The following is a 19,907-nucleotide window of genomic DNA, read 5'->3' as shown; positions in this document are numbered from 1 at the left end:
ACCCAGGAGGCCGAGGCTGTGGTGAGCCAAGATTACGCCACTGCACTCCAGCCTGGGCAACAGAACGAGACTCCTCAAAACAAACAAAACAAAAAAACAAAACAACAGAAAACAAAACAAAAAAAAACACACAAAAATCAGCTGGGTGTCGTGGCGTGTGCCTGTAATCCCAGCTACTTGAGAGGCTGAGGCAGGAGAATTGCTTGAACCCAGGACGCAGAATTTGCAGTGAGCCGAGATGGTGCCACTGCATTCCAGCCTGGACAACAGAGCAAGACGCTGTCTCAAAAAAAAAAAAAAAAAAGAAAAGAAAAAAAGGAATAGAGGCTTGGGATCCTGGGGAGGTGGTACACAAGTTAAGGGGGAGTGAGGGGAAAAAGGGTACGGTGAATGAAGCTTGTCTTCTTACGCAGATAAAATTTCTCAGGTAAGAAAAGCTCTGAGCAGCCCTCCGCCTGATACTAATACTTTACCAATGGAGATTTTCCTTTTCTTTTCTGTTTTCGAGACAGGGTCTCACTTTATTTCCCAGGCTGGAGTGCACTGGTGCAATCATGGATCACTGCAGCCTCCATTTCCCTGGCTCAAGCCATCCTCCCACCTCAGCCTCCCGAGTAGCTGGGACTACAAGGTGTGTACCACCATGACTGGCTAATTTTTAAATTTTTTGTAGAGACGGAGATTTCCCTATGTTGCCCAGGCTGGCCCGAATTCCTGGGCTCAAGTGATCCTCCCGCCTCGGCCTCCCAAATTGCTGGGATTGCAGGCGTGAGCCACAGTGCCAGGCCTGGAGATTTTCTTTATAGATATAAATCATTTTACAAAAGGACAGCTTTTCAGAGCTACTCCTGTGCCTGCAGTTTCTAAGAATAATCCCTTCAAAATATGGCGAAGAAGTATATTTTGGGGTGGCACACGCTGGTCTCCCACAGTCATATTTTGGGTGTGTGTCCTGAGCCCCAACACTGGTCACCTCGCAGTGGCGCTTGGGGTCCCTGGGTGCCTAGAGCTGCAGGTTACCCCTCTACCTCTCCTGCTCTCAGCCTTTCTCCCGCTGCTGTTGAAATTGTTTCATGCGTGAAGGCGGAGGGCTTAGAGGCGCTTAAGACCTTTATTTGGTTGTTTTCCTTTGCATAAAAAGAAAACTTGTTTTGTAGAAGGGCAAGGTGCAGCTTCCAGAGGCACCTGGGATGATGCCCCTCTAGCGGTAGGCGAGCTGGGGGGTGTGGGCGGCGGGGGAAGGCGAGGCCCTGGGGGACCTGTTGTTTTTCCTGTTGCAAGTGAAAAGGAAACAAAGTGGGAAGTGGAGTGTGCGGGCTGGCGGCAGGCGGGGCGCCCCGCCGCGCCCCGCCTCCCTCCCTCTAGGCTCACTCGCGCCCAGCGCCGTCGCTCCGAGCGGCCGCGAGCAGAGCCGCCCAGCCCTGCCAGCTGCGCCGGGACGGTAAGCGATCGCCGCTGGCTGCGTCAGGGAAGGTGGGAAGAGGACCGCGGCCAGGGGCTTTGGGAGCTGCGGCTGCGCTCGGGGGCGCGGGGCTGGCTGGCGGGCGTCTCTCCGGCACACACAGCCGGTGCGCCCTGGCCTTGGGCGCCTCCTCGCGTCTAGCGAGCCGGGCCCTGGGAGCCCCGGGGGCCGGGCTGCTGGGACCTGGGCGGGGGCTGCCCTAGAGGCCCGGGGCCGTCCCCTGTGGGCCCGCCGAGAGGGGCGTGCGCAGCTCCCCGGCGTCTGCACTGCGCGCCTTGCCCGCCTGTCCCGGCGGCGGGGTTTCGGCTGCGCTCACAGCGGCGGTGCGGCCTCCCGTGCGCCGGCCGAGGCGCGAGGATACTGGAAGCGCTCAGCGCGTGTGCCCGCTCCGAGCGCTGACGAGAGGACCAGGGGCCTCCTCTGTACGGCAGCGGGGTCCACAGAGAGCGCGATGGCGGTGTCGCCCGAGTGCCCTGGCGCGGAGAGAGGGCTGCGCACAGTTCGCCGGTGCCCGGGTCCTGTGCGCCCTTCCCAGCCTGGGCAAGTGGGGAGCGGGGCTGCAGAGGGGCCGGGGTGGAAGTTTCCGGGGCTTCCTCCCGGCTCGTGGACCCGCGCCCCGCCTCCCCGTCCCGGGCCGCCCGCGTTGCTCGCCGCGTTTGCTGCAGCGGCGCAGGCGAGATCAGCTCCGGATCTGCGGCCGAGCCGGGGTTATGCCGGCAAAACCGCCCCCAGCTTTGCATTTCCGGACTTTTTTTTAAATACTCTTACCCGTAATTCAGCCTGAATGAGGCTTTTTAAAAAAATCGAGTTTCCTGTTTTTATTTAGGCTTCCTCATCTGCACCTCCTCCTTTGAGATGAAGAGGGGAACTGGGACGACCTTTCGTGGGCACCAGGATGGGGGCGTTGCAGGGCGGGGAGACGGGGGTCCAGAGAACCGGGGAAGGGCCGCTGGGAGGTCCCGAAAAGTGCGCTCTGGGTGGGGCGAGGGTGAAGCAGGTAGGGGAGAGATTTCCGGGGTCGCGGGTGGGGGGTGCCCTGGAGCGGCCAAGGTGCAGGGTCCTCGCGTGGCACCCTTGGGATCTGCCCAGTTTGCGGATGGAGTGCGGGGCTGATCGGGCAGGTCTCACTTGTGCAGGTGTTCCCTGGAAGGCGGGACCTGCGGATCTTGAACCCCACCAGACTCCATCAAGGGGGCTTCTTGCCGCCGGTTCCTGAGAAGTCCTACCTTCTGAGATGCTGGGCACAGCCCCGCGTGGATGTGGGCGGGTGTCCATGGGTTGGAGTGGGAGGGGGCTATTTTTCCTCTCTCAGGTCTCTCGGAGGGGAAGGTGTACTGCTCCCCAGGGACTTTGAAACCACGGGCTAACCCCCTGCTCTCTTCCAGGAGAGTGGGATACCGCCCGGGTGCCTGACGATGCCTTGGTGTTCTTGTCAATTGAATGGTACCATCGGGACATTACTCCCCAAAGAACTGGTCGTTCTTACCTAGGTGATTTCAGTTGGACAACTGTAGGAGCTGAGTGGTGTTGTCTTCATTTTACAGTTAAGGAAACGAAGGCTCAGAAAAGTTAAATAACTCACCAACCCACACAGTTTACAAGTAGCTTCTCCAGAATCCCAGCTCTTTCCGACGCCAGCGCGTTTAATTATCTGGGGGTGCCGTTGCTTGCGGGGGAAGGAGAATGTCCTAGTAATTCTCTTGGGGGGCATTTGGAGGGGACGACTTTTCAGAGAGGCACCCTCTAAGATACCCTTGAGACTCCTCTGTAACGCCCGCTGCTGCTATTCACACCCCCTCCCCAATTTGATTGATGTGTTGAGTGGGGCGGAAGGTTCTTTTGGTTGATGAGGCTGCGACCAAACGCAAGGAGATATAAATAGAGCTTTCTCTTTGGCTCTCTCTAGAGCAGAAATGCCAACCCCTTAGCATTTCCATGGCCTGCTGGAGTTTCATTTCTTGATATTAGGATTCCAGCCATCTTGGCTGGTGAGAGGCCTGCTGGCGGCTTCCTGGGCTTGGTCCTCTTTTGGTACTTTCACAGAATGATGGAAGACACTGGAGTGGGCTGGAGGAGTGCTCTTAAAACCCAGTTGTGGCTGAGAGCGGTAGCTCATACCTGTCATCCCAGTGCTTTGGGAGGCCCAGACGGGAGGATCACTTGAAGCCAGGAGTTCAAGTTTGCAGTAAGCTATTACAGTGCCACTGCGCTCCAGCCTGGGTGACAGAGCAAGAGCCCATCTCTGAGAAACATAATACAACAACCCAGTTGCCTGCTCCAGAGACAACTAAGCTAGCCTCCTTCTGAGCCCCACTTCCCCCACCCCTCAGCCCCTGTTCAGAAACAGACTACATTGGCCACACTACTCACTTAGATGTTTCTGGAATTACGGCACGTGCCCCAGAGGTACTCCCGATCACGCGGATGTCCCCTTCTAGCAGGAAAAGGGCGTTTCTGCAGCCTCAGTCCACGCCGCCAGGTCTTTGCACTAAGCTGTGGGCTCCGTTTCTCCTCCGGTACTATGTTTAGCAAGTATTTCCTGAGATCCCACGGGGGGCCAGGGGCTGTGCTAAGAACAGGGCAGGCAGACTGGGAGGGCATCAGCCCCTGGGGGGCTTACAGGACAGACAGTCCACCAGTGGTTGGAGGCCAGACCCCAGAGCCAGTCCGCTTTCGCACAAGAGTGTCCGGTGGAATTCATGGGAGTGGGAGTGGGGATGGTGAGAGTCGGTTCCTGCTTCACCTTGTTTTTCTTAAATTGCACAGTGAAAGGGAGAAGTGAATGTGCAACGGATGAAGCAATTCCCCTTTGGCTGGGTTATTTTCAAAACCATTTTTGTGTAGAGAGCAGTTCCCTCCCTCCCTGAGGCCAGCTGCTGGTGTGGGGCCTGATGGTGGGGTTTGGGGCCCCAGCAAATGTTTCCTTAACGTGGGACCTTCAGAAGGCTCTTTCAGGCCAAGTGCGGTGGCTCACGCCTATAATTCCAGCACTTTGGGAGGCCGAGGTGGGCGGATCACTTGAGGTCAGGAGTTCAAGACCATCTTGGCCAACATGGTGAATATCTGTCTCTACGAAAAATGCAAAAAAAAATTAGCTGGGCGTGGTAATGAGCACCTGTAATCCCAGCTACTCGGGAGGCGGAGGCAGGAGAATCGCTTCAATCCAGGAGGTGGAGGTTGCAGTGAGCTGAGATTGTGCCACTGCACTCCAGCCTGGGCAACAGAGTGAGACTACATTTCAAAAAAAAAAAAAAAAAGAAAGAAAAAAAAGCTCTTTCAGCCAGGAGGGTGGCTTCAGCTACTCCCCAGGGGACAAGTGTGTTTTTCAGCAAAGCTGTTAGAGAAGATGGTCTAGAAGCAGTACCCCAGGATGAATGAGACAAGGAAGGGCCCTGTCCACTGGAGGATGGCAGAGCCTGGCTTGTTTGAAAGGGAGGAAAATATTGTCATCTTGGTACCGGTGACAGTGTTTCATAAATAGCGAAGGTTGCAAAATGCCACCTCTCTCCCTACAGTTAACGCTAAGACTGAATTGTCTTTAATTTGGTTGGTGGAAATCCCCAGCAATCATATCAGAAATGCTGCCAGTTTCAAGATGGAAAAAATAAAAAACCCAGGAACCCCCCACCCCCCTTTTTTTATTGCAGCTAAACACTGTGGCTTGCTGTGGGTCCTACCAAAATAATGGGCCACTCTCCCCTCCCTGAGGGCCAGCACAGTCCCTGGGGCCTGTGAAAGTTCCCCTTCCAGCTGCACTGGCTGGATATGTGTGAAACTCCCCTCCCTCCCCAGAAGTCACAACCTCACCACCTCGGATAAGGGTCAGGGCTCCTGGAAATGGGTCCCTTTTCCTATTACTTTCTTTTTTCTTCTTTTTTCTTTTTTGAGACGGAGTCTCGCTTTGTCGCCCAGGCTGGAGTGCAATGGTGTGATCTCATCTTACTGCAACCCCTGCCTCCCAGGTTCAAGCGATTCTCCCACCTCAGCCTCCTGAGTAGCTAGGATTACAGACATGTGCCACCATGGCCAGCTATTTTTAGTACTTTTAGCAGAGACAGTGTTTTGCCATGTTGGCCAGGCTGGTCTCGAACTCCTGACCTCAGGTGATCCGCCCACCTTGGCCTCCCAGAGTGCTAGGATTAAAGGCGTGAGCCACCATGCCTGGCCTTCCTATTACATTCTGAGCACAGGGGGAGTGATCAGAGTGAAGGGTGTGGCATTTCCAAAGTAGTATTTCAGTTGGCTTCTGTTTCACTCATATTGGGGGAAATTGCTTCCACTTAGAGAAAATGCCAGAAGAGTAGGCGGTGCCAGGAGTAGGGTGGGAGAGGAGGAGATGCAGAAAGGGATGGACCTATTTGGGATTTTTGCCCGGAGGGATGCTGTACGGGTTAAGTATCCCTTATCCAAAATGCTTGGGACCAGAAATGGATTGGAGTTTGGATTTTGGAATATTTGCATTATATGCTTACCAACTGAGCATTCCAAATCCAAATAGCTGACATCTGAAATGCTCCAAGGAGCTTTGTATTTGATCATGATGGCACTCAAAATTTTCGGATTTTGGAACGTTTTAGATTTCAGATTTGGGATGCTCAACCAGTGTTAACCTCCTGTGGTTGCTGTAACAAATGACCTCAAACTTTGTGGCTTAAAACAACAGAAACGTGCATGCTTATAGTTTCAGCTACTTGGGAGGCTGAGGTGGGAGGATCACTTGTGCCCAGGAGTTTGAGGCTGCAGTGAGCCATGATTGAGCCTGTGAGTAGCCATGGCACTACAACTTGGGCAACATCGCGAGATCCTGTCACTAAAAGAAAACAACAGCAATGGGCCCGGTGTGATGGCTCATGCCTGTAATCCCAGCACTTTGGGAGGCCAAGGCGGGCAGATCACCTAAGGTCAGGAGTTCGAGACCAGCCTGGCCAACATGGTAAAGCCCGTCTCTACTAAAAATTCAATAATTAGCCGGGCGTGGTGGCACGTGCCTGTAATCCCAGCTACTCAGGAGGCTGAGACAGGAGAATTGCTTGAACCCAGGAGGCAGAGGTTGTAGTGAGCTGAGATTGTGCCACTGCACTCCAGCCTGGGTGACAGAGCGAAACTCCATCTCAAAAAAAAAAAAAAAAAAAATGTATTCTCTCACAGTTCTGGAGGCCAGAAGTTAAAAATTAATGCATCAGCAAGGCCTCGCTCCATCTGGGGGCTGTAGGGGGAGAATCCTTCTTTACTCTTCCTTCTGGGGGCTCCAGCATATCTTGGCCTGTGGCTGCATCACTCCGGTCTCTGCCTCCGTCTTCACAAGGGCGTCTCCTCCATGCGTCTGGGTCTCTGTCTGTCTCTTTTAAGGACACTTCTTGTTGGATTTAGGGCTCCCTCAGATAATTCAGGTAGAAATCATTTCAGGATCTTTAACTTACTTAGATCTGCAAAGACCCATTTTCCACATTATTATTTTTCCAGATAGTGTCCAGGTCCTGGGGGTTAAGACCTATCTTTGTGGGGGCCACCATTCAGCCTGCTACAGATAAACAGGAATGTCTTTCTGTATTTTCTGGGGACGGTGGGGAGTGCGGTTATCTTTGCAGGGAAGCCGCCCTGTTCTGCCACTTTCCCCTGGGTGACTTTAGGCAAAGATGTCAGAGTCCCTGGTGGTCTCTGCTGGACCATTGACCCCAGCCTCCTTCCTGCTTTCCGTTCCCCAACTTTTATGAACTGGCAGTCCCCACCCCACCCCCAACCTCCTGGGGTCCCAGGAGCAGAAAACTTCTGGAGCTCAGGAGGAGAAATGCTTCTCTTACTTTCCCTCCCCAACAAACTCCTCCCTCTTTATCTTCAACAACAGTCCCTGCCCTCCGCAGCCCATTCCCAGCCCAGGGCTACTCTCTCTCTCTCTGAGGTCACACAGCCCCTCACATTTTGAACTTTGGTCTGTTGGGCAGAGGTGGGGGGAGGGCTCAGATGGTGACACAGACGCTGCTCTGTTCCCACCTCTTACCCCAGGACATGGCATGGGGCTGGTGGCACTGGGAGGGGTTTGGGGAGCCCCATTCATCATTGAAGTTTGTAGGAGGGGTGGTAAGGACATGGGAGAACGATTGGGTGAGGTGCTCCAGGGCTCTCTGGAAGGGCTGGGCCCCCCCTTGCATCAGCCACAATGGGGGCATTCCTCTTTTCTATGTTGGTCATGAAATCTGGAAGAAGTGCTTTCTTATCAATAGAGAAGCATAATCGGCCTTGTTTTTGAAACTTTGGAAAACCATTTATGGCTAGGCATGGTGGTTCATGTTTGTATTCCTAATGCTTTGGGAGGCTAAGGAAGGAGGATCACTTGAGCCCAGGAGTTTGAGACCAGCAAGGGCAACATAGTGAGACCCCCATCTCTGCAAAAAATAAAAATAAATTAGCTGAGCATTGTGATGCACGCCTGTAGCCCCAGCTACGTGGGAGACTGAGGTGGGAGGATTACTTGAGTCCAGGAGTTTAAGGCTGCAGTGAGCTACGGTTGCAACACTGCACTCCAGCCTGCGTGACAGAGCGAGACCCTGTCTCAAAAAAAAAAAAGTCATTTATGTCCAGGTGAGAGTGGGGCTGGGTGAGGTGGTGGTTTTAGGGGGATTGCCACATGGGAGAAAATGTACTGTCTTTGGAGTCAGCTGAACTGGGTTTTTTCCCAGCCACTTTTTTTTTTTTTTTTTGGTGAGGCAGAGTCTCACTCTGTCGCCCAGGCTGGAGTGCAGTGGTGGGATCTTGGCTCACTGCAACCTCCGCCTCCCAGGTTCAAGTGATTCTCCTGCCTCAGCCTCCCGAGTAGCTGAGATTACAGGCTCATGCCACTATACCTGGCTAATTGGCTAATTTTTGTATTTTTAGTGGAGACGGGGTTTTGCCATGTTGGCCAGGCTGGTCTCAAACTCCTGACCTCAGGTGATCTACCCACCTTGGCCTCCCAAAATGCTGGGCCTGGCCGCCCAGCCACTTTTTATCTGCTGGGTGACCTTGGGCAAATCGCTTAACCCATCAGAACCTCAGAGTCCAGTTGTAACACTGAGACAGCAATACCTACCTGCTAGTCTTGAGGATTTTGTATATTATCCTGTGTAAAGTGCCAGGCACATAGCAATCCATGCAGTGTCTGCAAAGGAGCTGGTGTGGAGTGGATTAGAAACAGAAGCCATTTATCATCATCCCTGTAGCCCAACACAGCGGTTGCCCATTTGGGCATCCTTTCCATTAACTTCTCTTGGACATGCATTTTAACTTAGTTGTAATTATGAGAACACATGGACACAGGGAGGGAAACAACACACACTGGGGCTTGTGAGGGTGGGGTAGGGGGTGGGAGAGCATCAGGATAAATAGCTAATGTATGCAGGGCTTAATACCTAGGTGATGGGTTGATAGGTACAGCAAACCACCGTAGCACACGTTTACCTGTGTAACAAACCTGCACATCCTGCACATGTACCCCAGCACTTAAAATAAAAAATAATTTAGTTGTAATTGGTAGGCATATGCTTTTTATCTTAATTTTCATGTTTTAATTGTAAAATATACATAACATAAAATTTACCATCTTAAGCATTTTTAAGAGTGCAGTTCTGTGGGATTTAGTACATTCACACTATTGTGCAACCATCACCACCGCCCACCCCCAGGCATTTTTTTCATGTTGCAAAATTGAAATTCTTTTCCCCTTAAACACTAACTCCCCTCTCCTCCCAGCCCTGGCAGCCATTCTGCTCTCTCTGTGCTTTGGACAACTCTAGGTACTGCACATGAGTGGAATCCTACAGTATTTGTCTTTTTATTACTGGCTTCATTAATTTAGCATGCTTTCTTGAAGCTTAATCCGTGTGGGGGTATGTATCAGGATTTCTTTCATTTTTAAGGCTGGACATTCCACTACATTTTTTTTTTTTTTTTTTTTTGAGACAGTGTCTTGCTCTGTCACCCAGGCTGGAAGTGCAGTGGCTTGATCTCAGCCTCACTGCAACCTCCACCTCCCTGATTCAAGCAATTCTCCTGCCTCGGCCTCCTGAGTAGCTGGAATTACAGGTACGCACCACCACACCTGGCTAATTTTTGTATTTTTTTGAGATGGATTTTTGCTCTTGTTGCCCAGGCTGGAGTGCAATGGCGCGATCTCGGCTTACCCCAACCTCCACCTCCCAGGTTTAAGTGATTCTCCTGCCTCAGCCTCCCAAGTAGCTGGGATTACAGGCATGCGCCACCACGCCCAGATAATTTGTGTATTTTTAGTAGAGACAGGGTTTCATCGTGTTGGACAGGCTGATCTCGAACTCCTGACCTCAGGTGATCCACTCGCCTCGGCCTCCCAAAGTGCTGGGATTACAGGCCTGAGCCACCATACCCAGCCAAGGATTTTTCTTTTCTTTTCTTTTTCTTTTTAGGGTCTCATTCTGTTGCCCAGGCTAGAGTGCAGTGGTGCAATCACAGCTCACTGCAGCCTCGACTACGTGGGCTCAAGTGATCCTCCTGCCTCAGCCTCTGGAGTAGCTGGGACTGTAGGTGCATGCTACCACGCCTAGCTAATTTAAAACTTTTTTTTTTACTAGAGGCCGGATGTGGTGGTTCACACCTGTAATCCCAGCACTTTTGGAGGCCAAGGCGGGTGGATCACTTAGGATCAGGAGTTTGAGACCAGCATGGCCAACATGGCGAAACCCCGTCTCTACAAAAAAATACAAAAATTGGCCGGGCGCGGTGGCTCACGCCTGTAATCCCAGCACTTTGGGAGGCCGAGGTGGACAGATCACGAGATTAAGAGATCGAGACTATCCTGGCTAACACGGTGAAACCCTGTCTCTATTAAAAATACAAAAAATTAGCTGGGCTTGGTGGCGGGCACCTGTAGTCCCAGCTACTTCGGAGGCTGAGGCAGGAGAATGGTGTGAACCCAGGAGGCGGAGCTTGCAGTGAGCCGAGATTGCACCACTGCACTCCAGCCTGGGTGACAGAGGGAGACTCCGTCTCAAAAAAAAAAAAAAAAAAAAAAATTATCCGGACATGGTGGTGCATACCTGTAGTCCTAGTTATTCAGGAAGCTGAGGCAGGAAAATCACTTGAACCCTTAACCAGGGAGGCGGAGGTTGCAGTGAGTCGAGATCATGCCACTCCACTCCAACCTGGGTGATGGAGCGAGACTCGATCTCAAATTTTTTTTTTGAGAGACAAGGTCTTGCTATGTTGCCCAGGCTGGTCTCAAACTCCTAAGCTCAAGAGATCCTCTTGTCTTGGCCTTCCAAAGTGCTGGGATTACAGGCGTGAGCTACCATGCCTGGCCCATTCAAGAATCTTTTTGTGGTCATTGTCCAGTGTTAGCCTAATGATAACAGCATGGCTGGGATGAATGCCAGCGTGGACAGTTGTGCCATTAGACTTTTCCCACTGCATTTGTTCAGTGTAGATGACATATTTCTTCCTTTAAACCTGGACCGCTTTGCCGGTTTGCTGGCCTCTGTGGTGTCCTCACACAACCTGAACTTAGGCTTCTGCCTCAGCTCTTTGGAAAGAGGGAAAGACATAATCTCTCTTCCTGTGAATATGGGAAGGTGCATAGAAATGCCTTTTGTGGTTCTTGCTGTGGTTCTAAGTCACAAAGGTATTGAACTTCATTTTGGCCGCTCCGGCTTCGGTGATGACCACAAAAGGCAAGAGCGGTTCCACTACTTTTTTCTTTTTTTTTGAGACAGCGTCTCGCTCTTTTTCCCAGGCTGGAGTGAAGTGGCAAGATCTCAGCTCACTGCAACCTCCACCTCTCGAGTTCTAGCAATTCTCCTGTCTCAGCCATCCAAGCAGCTGGGAGTACAGGTGCCCGCCACCAGGCCTGGCTAATTTTTGTATTTTTAGTAGAGACGGGGTTTTGCCATGTTGGCCAGGCTGATCTCGAACTCCTGAACCTCAGGTGATCCACCTGCCTCGGCATCCCAAAGTGCTGGGATGACAGGCGTGAGCCACTGCACCTGGCTGCGGTTCCATTTCTTTATCAAACTATTGCTCTGCGGAGGCTGTCGCTCTGTCCAGCGCATAGCTGGATATTATGGGCTGTACAGCGTGTTCTGTGGTCTGAAGAAATGACAGCCATCCAAACCCACACAGTGTCTTCTGTTCTGGTTTGGCTCTGGCACTCTGAGCATTTGCACTTTCCACTGGGTAAGCAAAGCCCACTCCAAGTCAGCGTTTATTCAAGACCCAGTCGTAGTCCCCAGGGCTACCAGCCTGTCACTTGCCAGCTATGTTCAGGGCCTCCCACCAGGGAATCTGCCCCACAGCCCTATGCAGTGTCTGTCTCTCTCACTGGCATACAGAACAGTTCTTCCTGGCATTATGCGCCCGAGAGGGTGCGGAGGAACATGCTAGATTCAGCCCATCTCTGCACCGCTGTGGGGCCCGTATCCCCTCATTTCACGGACCCAGGTGGCCACCTCAAGGGAGCATGTGGGATATCTACCTGTTGATATCTACCTGTTGATTCTTGTCACCTTCCAAACCTAGAAGGCTCTTCTGATGGGCGTTAGGAGGTCCGACTTTATTTTTTTTATTCTTTTATTTTTATTTTTTTAATTTTTTTTATTATACTTTAAGTTCTAGGGTACATGTGTACAACGTGCAGGTTTGTTACATATGTATACATGTGCCATGTTGGTGTGCTGCACCTATTAACTTGTCATTTACATTAGCTGTATCTCCTAATGCTATCCCTCCCCTCTTCCCCCATCCCAAAACAGGCCCCAGTGTGTGATGTTCCCCTTCCTGTGTCCATGTGTTCTCATTGTTCAGTTCCCACCTATGAGTGAGAACATGCGGTGTTTGGTTTTTTGTCCTTGCGATAGTTTACTGAGAATGATGGTTTCCAGCTTCATCCATGTCCCTACAAAGGACATGAACTCATCCTTTTTTATGGCTGCATAGTATTCCATGGTGTATATGTGCCACATTTTCTTAATCCAGTCTATCATTGATGAAGAGGTCCGACTTTAATGCACCCCTCATTTTCTTTCTTTCTTTTTCTTTTTCTTTTTTTTTTTTTTTTTGAGATGGAGTCTCACTCTGTCGCCCAGGCTGGAGTGCAGTGGCATATCTCAGCTCACTGCAACCTCCACCTCCCGGGTTCAAGCGATTCTCCTGCCTCAGCCTCCCAAGTAGCTGGGACTACAGGCAGGCATCACCATGCTCGGCTAATTTTTGTATTTTTAGTAGAGATAGGGTTTTACCATGTTGCCCAGGCTGGCCTCGAACTCCTGACCTCAGGTGATCCACCTGCCTTGGCCTCCCAAAGTACTGGGATTACAGGCGTGAACTACTGCACCCAGCCTACCCCTCATTTTCTATAGGGCTGTGTCCCAAAGAAATATCTGTTTTATAGGTCAGGTTTGCATTGCCCTCCTGTCTAAATGTATGGCCAGGCTGTTGACCACCGCCCACAAGGGGAGGGTGAACTGGCACCGAAAGCCCTGCACAGATACAGGGGGTTTTACCACTGTTCAGTTCTCCCATCACTGCTGGGAAAACAGCATGCACTTCAGCCCTTAGAGCTGATTTGTTTTTACCATCTTTGATCGGATTGGCATCTTTGCAAACGAGGCGTTGTTCAGCTTGGAACTGCTAGCCACCACCCCAGCAGCTCTCGTTTGCTCAGGGAGAGCTGTTTGTTGGGCGCTACAGAATCCAGCTGCTCATCATAGTGCCAGAGTCAGTCCTAGGGGAAAAGAGGCTCCCTGCTCATGTGAGTATCTCCTCCTTGCCTTCCCCAGGTAATGCCATCCCGTATAAATGATTTCTGTTTTATTAGGGAACTCTTCTGGGCATTGTCATCCCTGTTAGAGTGTTTCCTTGACATCACCTAAGATGTCCTGGGTATTTCAGTCTTAAGATTATTTTATGTCCTAGCTGGGTGCGGTGGCTCACACCTGTGATCCTAGCACATTGGGAGGCCAAGATGGGAAGATCGCTAGAGCCCAGGAGTTTGAGACCAGCCTAGGCAACATAAGGGAGACCCTATCCTACAAAAAATAAAAACAGTTAGCTGGGTGTGGTGGTGTGCGCCTGTGATTCCAGCTACTTGGGAGGCTGAGGCAGGAGGATTGCCTGAGCCTTGGAGGTCAAGGCTGCAGTGAGCCGTGATCGCGCTAATGCATTTCAGCCTGGGTAACAGAGTGACAGCCTGTCAAAAAAAAAACCTGAAAAAGTAATTTCATGTTTTTCAGTCATATCCATCATAGGGGTAGCTTTGGTGAATGTACCATGGCAAGGTAGTAAATGCCTCTCAAGTGGAAATGCTCTAGTCCAAAGTCCCAGTAGTCACCTCATCTCTGGGAGATTTGGGTGACAGTTCACCCTCCCCTACTACAGGCGCACGCCGCCATGCCCGGCTAATTTTTTGTATTTTAGTAGAGATGGGGTGCACTCACAAGCTCTTGCTGTAGCTCTGGTTTACATTCCACACAGGGCTGTGGAACAGAATTCGCTTATGCCAGCACATGCCGGCGCTGCAGCTTCTATTCTATGCTGTGTGAGCTTGGTGTGGACATTGACATGTCCAATTAATACTGCTGGAGGAGGGGATTTACACGCTTCCTGGTTTCCAATAGTAGGCAGGGGAAATATTCCGCAGCCAGATATAATATCCATTCTCATAAAATATTTAGGTAAAGAAGACATAACTTCTTTCTGTTTAAACATTTCAGCTTTCATCATCCTATAAACCCTTTCATTCTTTTTTTTTTACCCCCAAGACTGAGTCTTACTCTGTCATCCAGGCTGGAGTGCAGTGGTACGATCTCCACTCACTGCAACCTCCGCCTCCTGGGTTCAGGCTATTCTTCTGCCTCAGCCTCTCAAGTAGCTGGGACTACAGCTGCCCACCACCATGCCCAGCTAATTTTTGTTTTTGTTTTTGTTTTTTGAGGCAGAGTTTTGCTCTTTTGCCCAGGCTGGAGTGCAATGGCACAATCTTGGCTCACTGCAACCTCCTTCTCCTGGCTTCAAGCGATTCTCCTGCCTCAGCTTCCAGAGTAGCTGGGATTACAGGCGCCCACCATCATACCCAGCCAATTTTTTGTATTTTTAGTAGAGATGGGGTTTCACCATGTTGGCCAGGCTGGTCTCGAACTCCTGACCTCAAGTGATCCACCCGCCTCAGCCTCCCAAAGTGCTGGGATTACAAGCATGAGCCACCGCGCCTGGCTTTTGTATTTTTAGTAGAGATGGGGTTTCACCATGTTGGCCAGGCTGGTCTTGAACTCCTGACCTTAGGTGATCCACCCGCCTCAGTCTCCCAAAGTGCTAGGATTACAGGCATGAGCCACCGCGCCTGGTCTTTTTTTTTTTTTTTTTTTTTGAGGTAGAGTCTCATTCTGTCACCGAGGCTGGAGTACAGTGGTGCGATCTCGGCTCCCTGCAACCTCTGCTTCCTGGGTTCAAGTGATTCTCCTGCCTCAGCCTCTCGAGTGGCTGGGATTACAGGCACCCACTGGGCTAATTTTTGTATTTTTGTAGAGACAGGGTTTTACTATGTTGGCCAGGCTGGTCTTGAACTCCTGAGCTCAAGTGAACCACCTGCCCTGGCCTCCCAAGTGCTGGGATTACAGGTATGAGCCACCACGCCTGGCCGTATTCAAAGATTTTCTGATTGGCAACTCGTTGAGAGAGTTAAGCTTTGTCTTGAAATCAGTAGAAATAAATGCTTGAGGTCAGGTGTAGTGGCTCACACCTGAATTTGAGACCAGCCTGGGCAAAATAGTGAGACCCTCCCTCCATCTTTACAAAATTCTTTTTTATTTTTTATTTACTTATTTATTTTTTGAGGCAGAGTCTCGCTCTGTCACCCAAGCTGGAGTGCAGTGGTGCGATCTTGGCTTACTGCAACCTCTGCCTCCCGGGTTCAAGCAATTCTGTCTCAGCCTCCCCAGTAGCTGGGATTACAGGCTTGCGCCACCATGCCTGCTAATTTTTTTTTTTTTTTCGGAGATGGAGTCTCGCTCTGTTGCCCAGGCTGGAGTGCAGTGGCGTGATCTCGGCTCACTGCAACCTCTGCCTCCCGGGTTCAAGTGATTCTCCTGCCTCAGCCTCCTGTAGCTGGGACTACAGGCGCACGCTGCCATGCCCGGCTAATTTTTTTATTTTAGTAGATATGGGGTTTCACCATGTTGCCCAGGCTGGTCTTGAACTCCTGACCTCAGGCAGTCTGCCCTCCTCAGCCTCACAAGGTGCTAGGATTACAGGTGTGAGCCACTGCGCCCGGCCTAATTTTTTATATTTAGTAGAGGGGGGTTTCACCATGTTTTTCAAGCTGGTCTCAAACTCCTGAGCTCAGGCAATCTGCCCGCCTCTGCCTCGCAAAGTGCTAGGATTACAGGCATGAGCCACTGCGCCCAGCCAAAAATTGTTTTTAAAAATTAGCTGGGCACAGTGGCATGCACCTGTAATCCCAGCTACTTGGGAGGCTGGGGCGAGAGGATTGCTTGAGCCCAGGAGTTCAAGGTTGCCAAGGGCGATGATCACACCATTGAACTCCAGCCTGGGTGACCAATTTATCCCAGTGACATATAATAGTTTCATAACATCCTTGCCAGCGTTGAATAATATTGAAAGAATTTTTTTTTTTTTGAGACAGAGTCTCACTCTGTGACCCAGGCTGGAGTGCAGTGGTGCAATCTCGGCTCACTGCAAACTCCGCCTCCCGGGTTCAAGCGATTCTCCTGTCTCAGCCTCCCAAGTAGCTGGGACCACAGGCGCCCGCCACCACACCCAGCTAATTTTTTGTATTTTTAGTGGAGATGGGGTTTCACTGTGTTAGCCAGGATAGTCTCCATCTCCTGACCTCGTGATCCACCCGCCTCGGCCTCGGAAAGTGCTGGGATTACAGGCATGAGCCACTGCGCCTGGCCGAAATAATGTTTTGCTAATAGGCTCAGAGGTAATTATTTAAAACGTATCTTTCTTTTTTTTTCTTTTTTTTTTTTTTGAGATGGAGTCTCACTCTGTCGCCCACACTGGAGTGCACCAGATCAATCACAGCTTGTTGCAGCCCCGACCTCCTGGGCTCAAATGATCCTCCCACCTTAGCCTCCCAAGTAGCTGGGACTACAGGTGCCGCCACCATGCCTGGCTAATTTTTGTATTTTTTTTTTTTTTTTTTTTTTTTTTTTTTTAGTAAAGACAGGGTTTCGCCATATTGCCCAGGATGGTCTGGAACTCCTGGGCTCAATTGATCTTCCCAGCTTGGCCTCCCAAAGTGCTGGGATTACAGGAGTGAGCCACCACACCTGGTGTAAAACCTAGTTCTTTTATTGCCAATGAGTTTAAATAGCTTTCTTTCTCTTTACTGCCTGGATGTATAGCATGAGGTCTGCACTTCCTTAGTTGTCCAGTGAACCAACTCCCCGGGAGTTGGATTCATCTTGAAATTCAGTAATGCAGTAGTTAAACCCATGAACTCTAGTGGTGGACGGATTTAGATTCAAACCATTGCTCTTCCACTTCCCAGCTGTGTGACTTTGAGGTGCCTACTTAACTTCTCTGATCCTCTGTTTCCTTGGCTGTAAAATGAACCTTAATGGACCCATTCCTAGGTTTGTCTGAAGGATTAAATAAGGTAAATAGATAATGAACATCACCTACCACATAGTTCATACTCTGTAAATATTAGCTGTTCTTCTTCTTCTTTTTATTTTTTTGGTTTGGCAAATACTTTATTTTATTTTTATTTCAATAGTTTTTGGGGTACAGGTGGTTTTTAGTTATACGAGTAAGTTCTTTAGTGGTGATTTCTGAGATTTTGATCCACCTATCACCCAAGCAGTATACACTGTACCCAATGTGTAGTCTTTTATCCCTTACCCCTCTCCCATCCTTCCCCTCATTCTTATTATATATTAATATAAATTAACAAGTCTCTGTTCTCCCTCAAGATTGATTTTGTTTTAATCTATAGCAGATTGATTTTTCTGCCTTAGAGGTAGATGGTCCCAGAAGGGGAGCTGACAACCTCTTTCTGTCCAAATAGACTGTGTCCTCGGCTGGCTGACTGGATCTGGGTGTGAGCCTCCCTGAGCAAGCTGGTGAACCTATCCCAAGTGGTCTTAGCTCCCTGAGCAGATGAGTAGGGGCTGACGGGGCTGTGTCTCCAAGACTCTGAATCTGCTGTGGTCCTGCAGCCTCTGTAGCATGGAAATGGGGGCTAAGGACTCACTAATGGTTTCGTTCAAGTCCAGAATTTGTCTTGGTAACTGTTCTGCTGCTCACATCCAGATGACCCTATATGCTGTTGGGGAAACTGAGGCAGCCGGGTGGTTTCCTCAGGTATTTCAGGGGACAGAATCTGGGGCTTTGACTCCAGCTTGGGTTGCTGCCCATAATGCCTGCTCTTGAAACCTTTTAATTATTTTTATTTCTAATTAATTTTTTTTTGAGACAGGGTCTTGCTCTGTCACCCAGGGTGCAACGCAGTGGAGCGATCATAACTCATTGCAGCCTCAGTCTCCTGGGTTCAAGTGATCCGCCCACCTAGTAGTTGGGACAACAGGCACATGCCACCACACCCGGGTAATTTTTGTAGCTTTTTGTAGAGATGGAGGTCTCCTTTTGTTGCCCAGGCTCATTCTGAGTCAACATGAGTGACCATGGCCCAAGAAACAGTCTCAAGAGGTCCCGAGAAAGTGTGCCCAAGATGGTCGGGTTACAGTTTGGTTTTATGCATTTTAGGAAGACAGGAATTGTAGGTAAAATCATAAATCAGTACATGAAAAGTATACATTGGTTCAGGTCTCAAACTCCTGGGCTCAAGCGATCCTCCTGCCTCAGCCTGCCAAAGTACTGGGATTACGGGCATGAGCCTGCGCCAGACCTCTTAAAGCCTTCAGAGTGGCCTTGGCTTTCGCTTTGAGTGGGCTTCAGGGAGCCTTAAGGGAGGAGAGGAGAGTCACGCAAACAGGGTGTGCTTGATGCCTGCATTTTCCTCTTTGCTGCTGACCTGCTGTTGAGGAGGAAGTTAATAACACCAGGATCTTGGTCTCAAACGAACTACTTCATGAGAATTTTCTTCTAGGAGGAAAAACAAAAACCTCAACTTTCTCCTTACACATCCTTCTAAAAAATTCCATTAAAAATGTTTCTCGCCAGGCGCGGTGGCTCACGCCTGTAATCCCAACACTTTGGGAGGCCAAAACAGGTGGATTACCTGAGATCAGGAGTTCAAGACCAGCCTGGCCAACATGGTGAAACCCTGTCTCTACTAAAAATACAAAAATTAGTTGGGCGTGGTGGTGGGTGCCTATAATCCCAGCTACTTAGGAGGCTGAGACAGGAGAATCACTTGAACCTGGGAGGCAGAGGTTGCACTCCAGCCTGGGTGACAAGAGCAAAATTCCACCTCAAAAAAAAAAAAAAAGTTCCTCATATTCAGAGCCAAGGAAAGGAGATGTACTCCCAGACCACAACTTCTGTTTCTGATGGTTTCAAGCATCCAGGAGCCGTGACCAGGTCATGAATCTTTTTTTCCCTATTGTGTGGTGTGATGAGTATTTGAATAATACAGCCCATCTGCTGTCATTTGGAAACTGGTGATGATGTGTGGTCTATTTTTAAATTGAGTGCAGCACATCTAATATGTGATAGTTTCCTAAGATGTGAATGGCTGCATGTCTCCAGCAGGACTGTGTTTTGAAAATGAATAAAAGGTTAGCTTCAGATTAGCATCAAAAGCAAGAGTTTTAGAATTACAGGCTTCATATCTTGGCTTTGACACTTAACATGTAGGGGACCTTGACAAGTTATTTAAGTTTCTGGGTTCTCATCTGAGAATTAGGATGATAGTACCTCTTTGACTGGATTGTCGTAGAGATGTCGTAAAGATTGGAAATAATGAAACACCTGGACCAAGTTATGGGTACCCAAAAAGTTGCAGTTTTTACCATTGGATGAATGAATCTTTGAGGCCCACACTGTGGTAGGGAATGGATTTTTAAAAAACAATTTGTTTTTTTTTTTTGAGACGGAGTCTTGCTCTGTCACTGAGGCTGGAGTGCGGTGGTGCGATCTTGGCTCACTGTAGCCTCCCCCTTCCTGGTTCAAGCGATTGTCATGCCTCAGCCTCCCGAGTAGCTGGGACCATAGGTGCCCACCACTGCACCCGGCTAATTTTTGTATTTTTGGTAGAGATGGGGTTTCACCATGTTGGCCAGGCTGGTCTCGAACTTCTTACCTCAAGTGATCTGCCCGTCTCAGCCTCCCAAAGTGCTGGGATTACAGGTGTGAGCCACCGCGTCTGGCCTAAAAATTTATTTATTTAGATACTGGAGTCTCACTCTACTGTCCAGGCTGGTCTTTTTTTGAGATAAAATCTCACTCCATCGCCCAGGCTGGAGTGCAGTGGTGCAATCATATCTCACTACATCCTTGATCTCCTGGGCTCAAGCTTTCT

At 50.0% G+C, this 19,907-nt stretch overlaps 2 protein-coding genes across 5 annotated transcripts in view; one reads left to right on the top strand and one right to left on the bottom strand.

Annotated features, from left to right (window-relative positions):
• PIK3CD (phosphatidylinositol-4,5-bisphosphate 3-kinase catalytic subunit delta) overlaps positions 1 to 19,907 on the top strand; it is a 97,673-nt gene that overhangs the window by 20,910 nt on the left and 56,856 nt on the right. For 2 of the 4 annotated variants that reach the window (XM_063668149.1, XM_063668152.1), the window contains exon 1: positions 1,365 to 1,441. The exons of 1 other annotated variant lie outside the window; for it this stretch is intronic. The gene's annotated coding sequence lies outside the window, so the exon portion shown is untranslated. Of the gene's footprint in view, positions 1 to 1,352; positions 1,442 to 19,907 lie in introns of those variants that run through there. One more of the 4 variants, XM_054440295.2, reaches the window with a different exon arrangement.
• Positions 3,414 to 4,147, bottom strand: LOC129008328 (putative uncharacterized protein PIK3CD-AS1). The gene is given in 3 exon segments (XM_054440452.1): positions 3,414 to 3,678; positions 3,833 to 3,919; positions 3,921 to 4,147. Coding segments are annotated over 3 exon segments (495 nt in total). The 5' UTR covers positions 4,064 to 4,147.

This window comes from Pongo pygmaeus, chromosome 1, assembly GCF_028885625.2.
Source record: "Pongo pygmaeus isolate AG05252 chromosome 1, NHGRI_mPonPyg2-v2.0_pri, whole genome shotgun sequence".
Lineage (NCBI taxonomy): Eukaryota > Metazoa > Chordata > Mammalia > Primates > Hominidae > Pongo > Pongo pygmaeus.
This window is presented reverse-complemented; position numbering and strand designations above follow the sequence as displayed.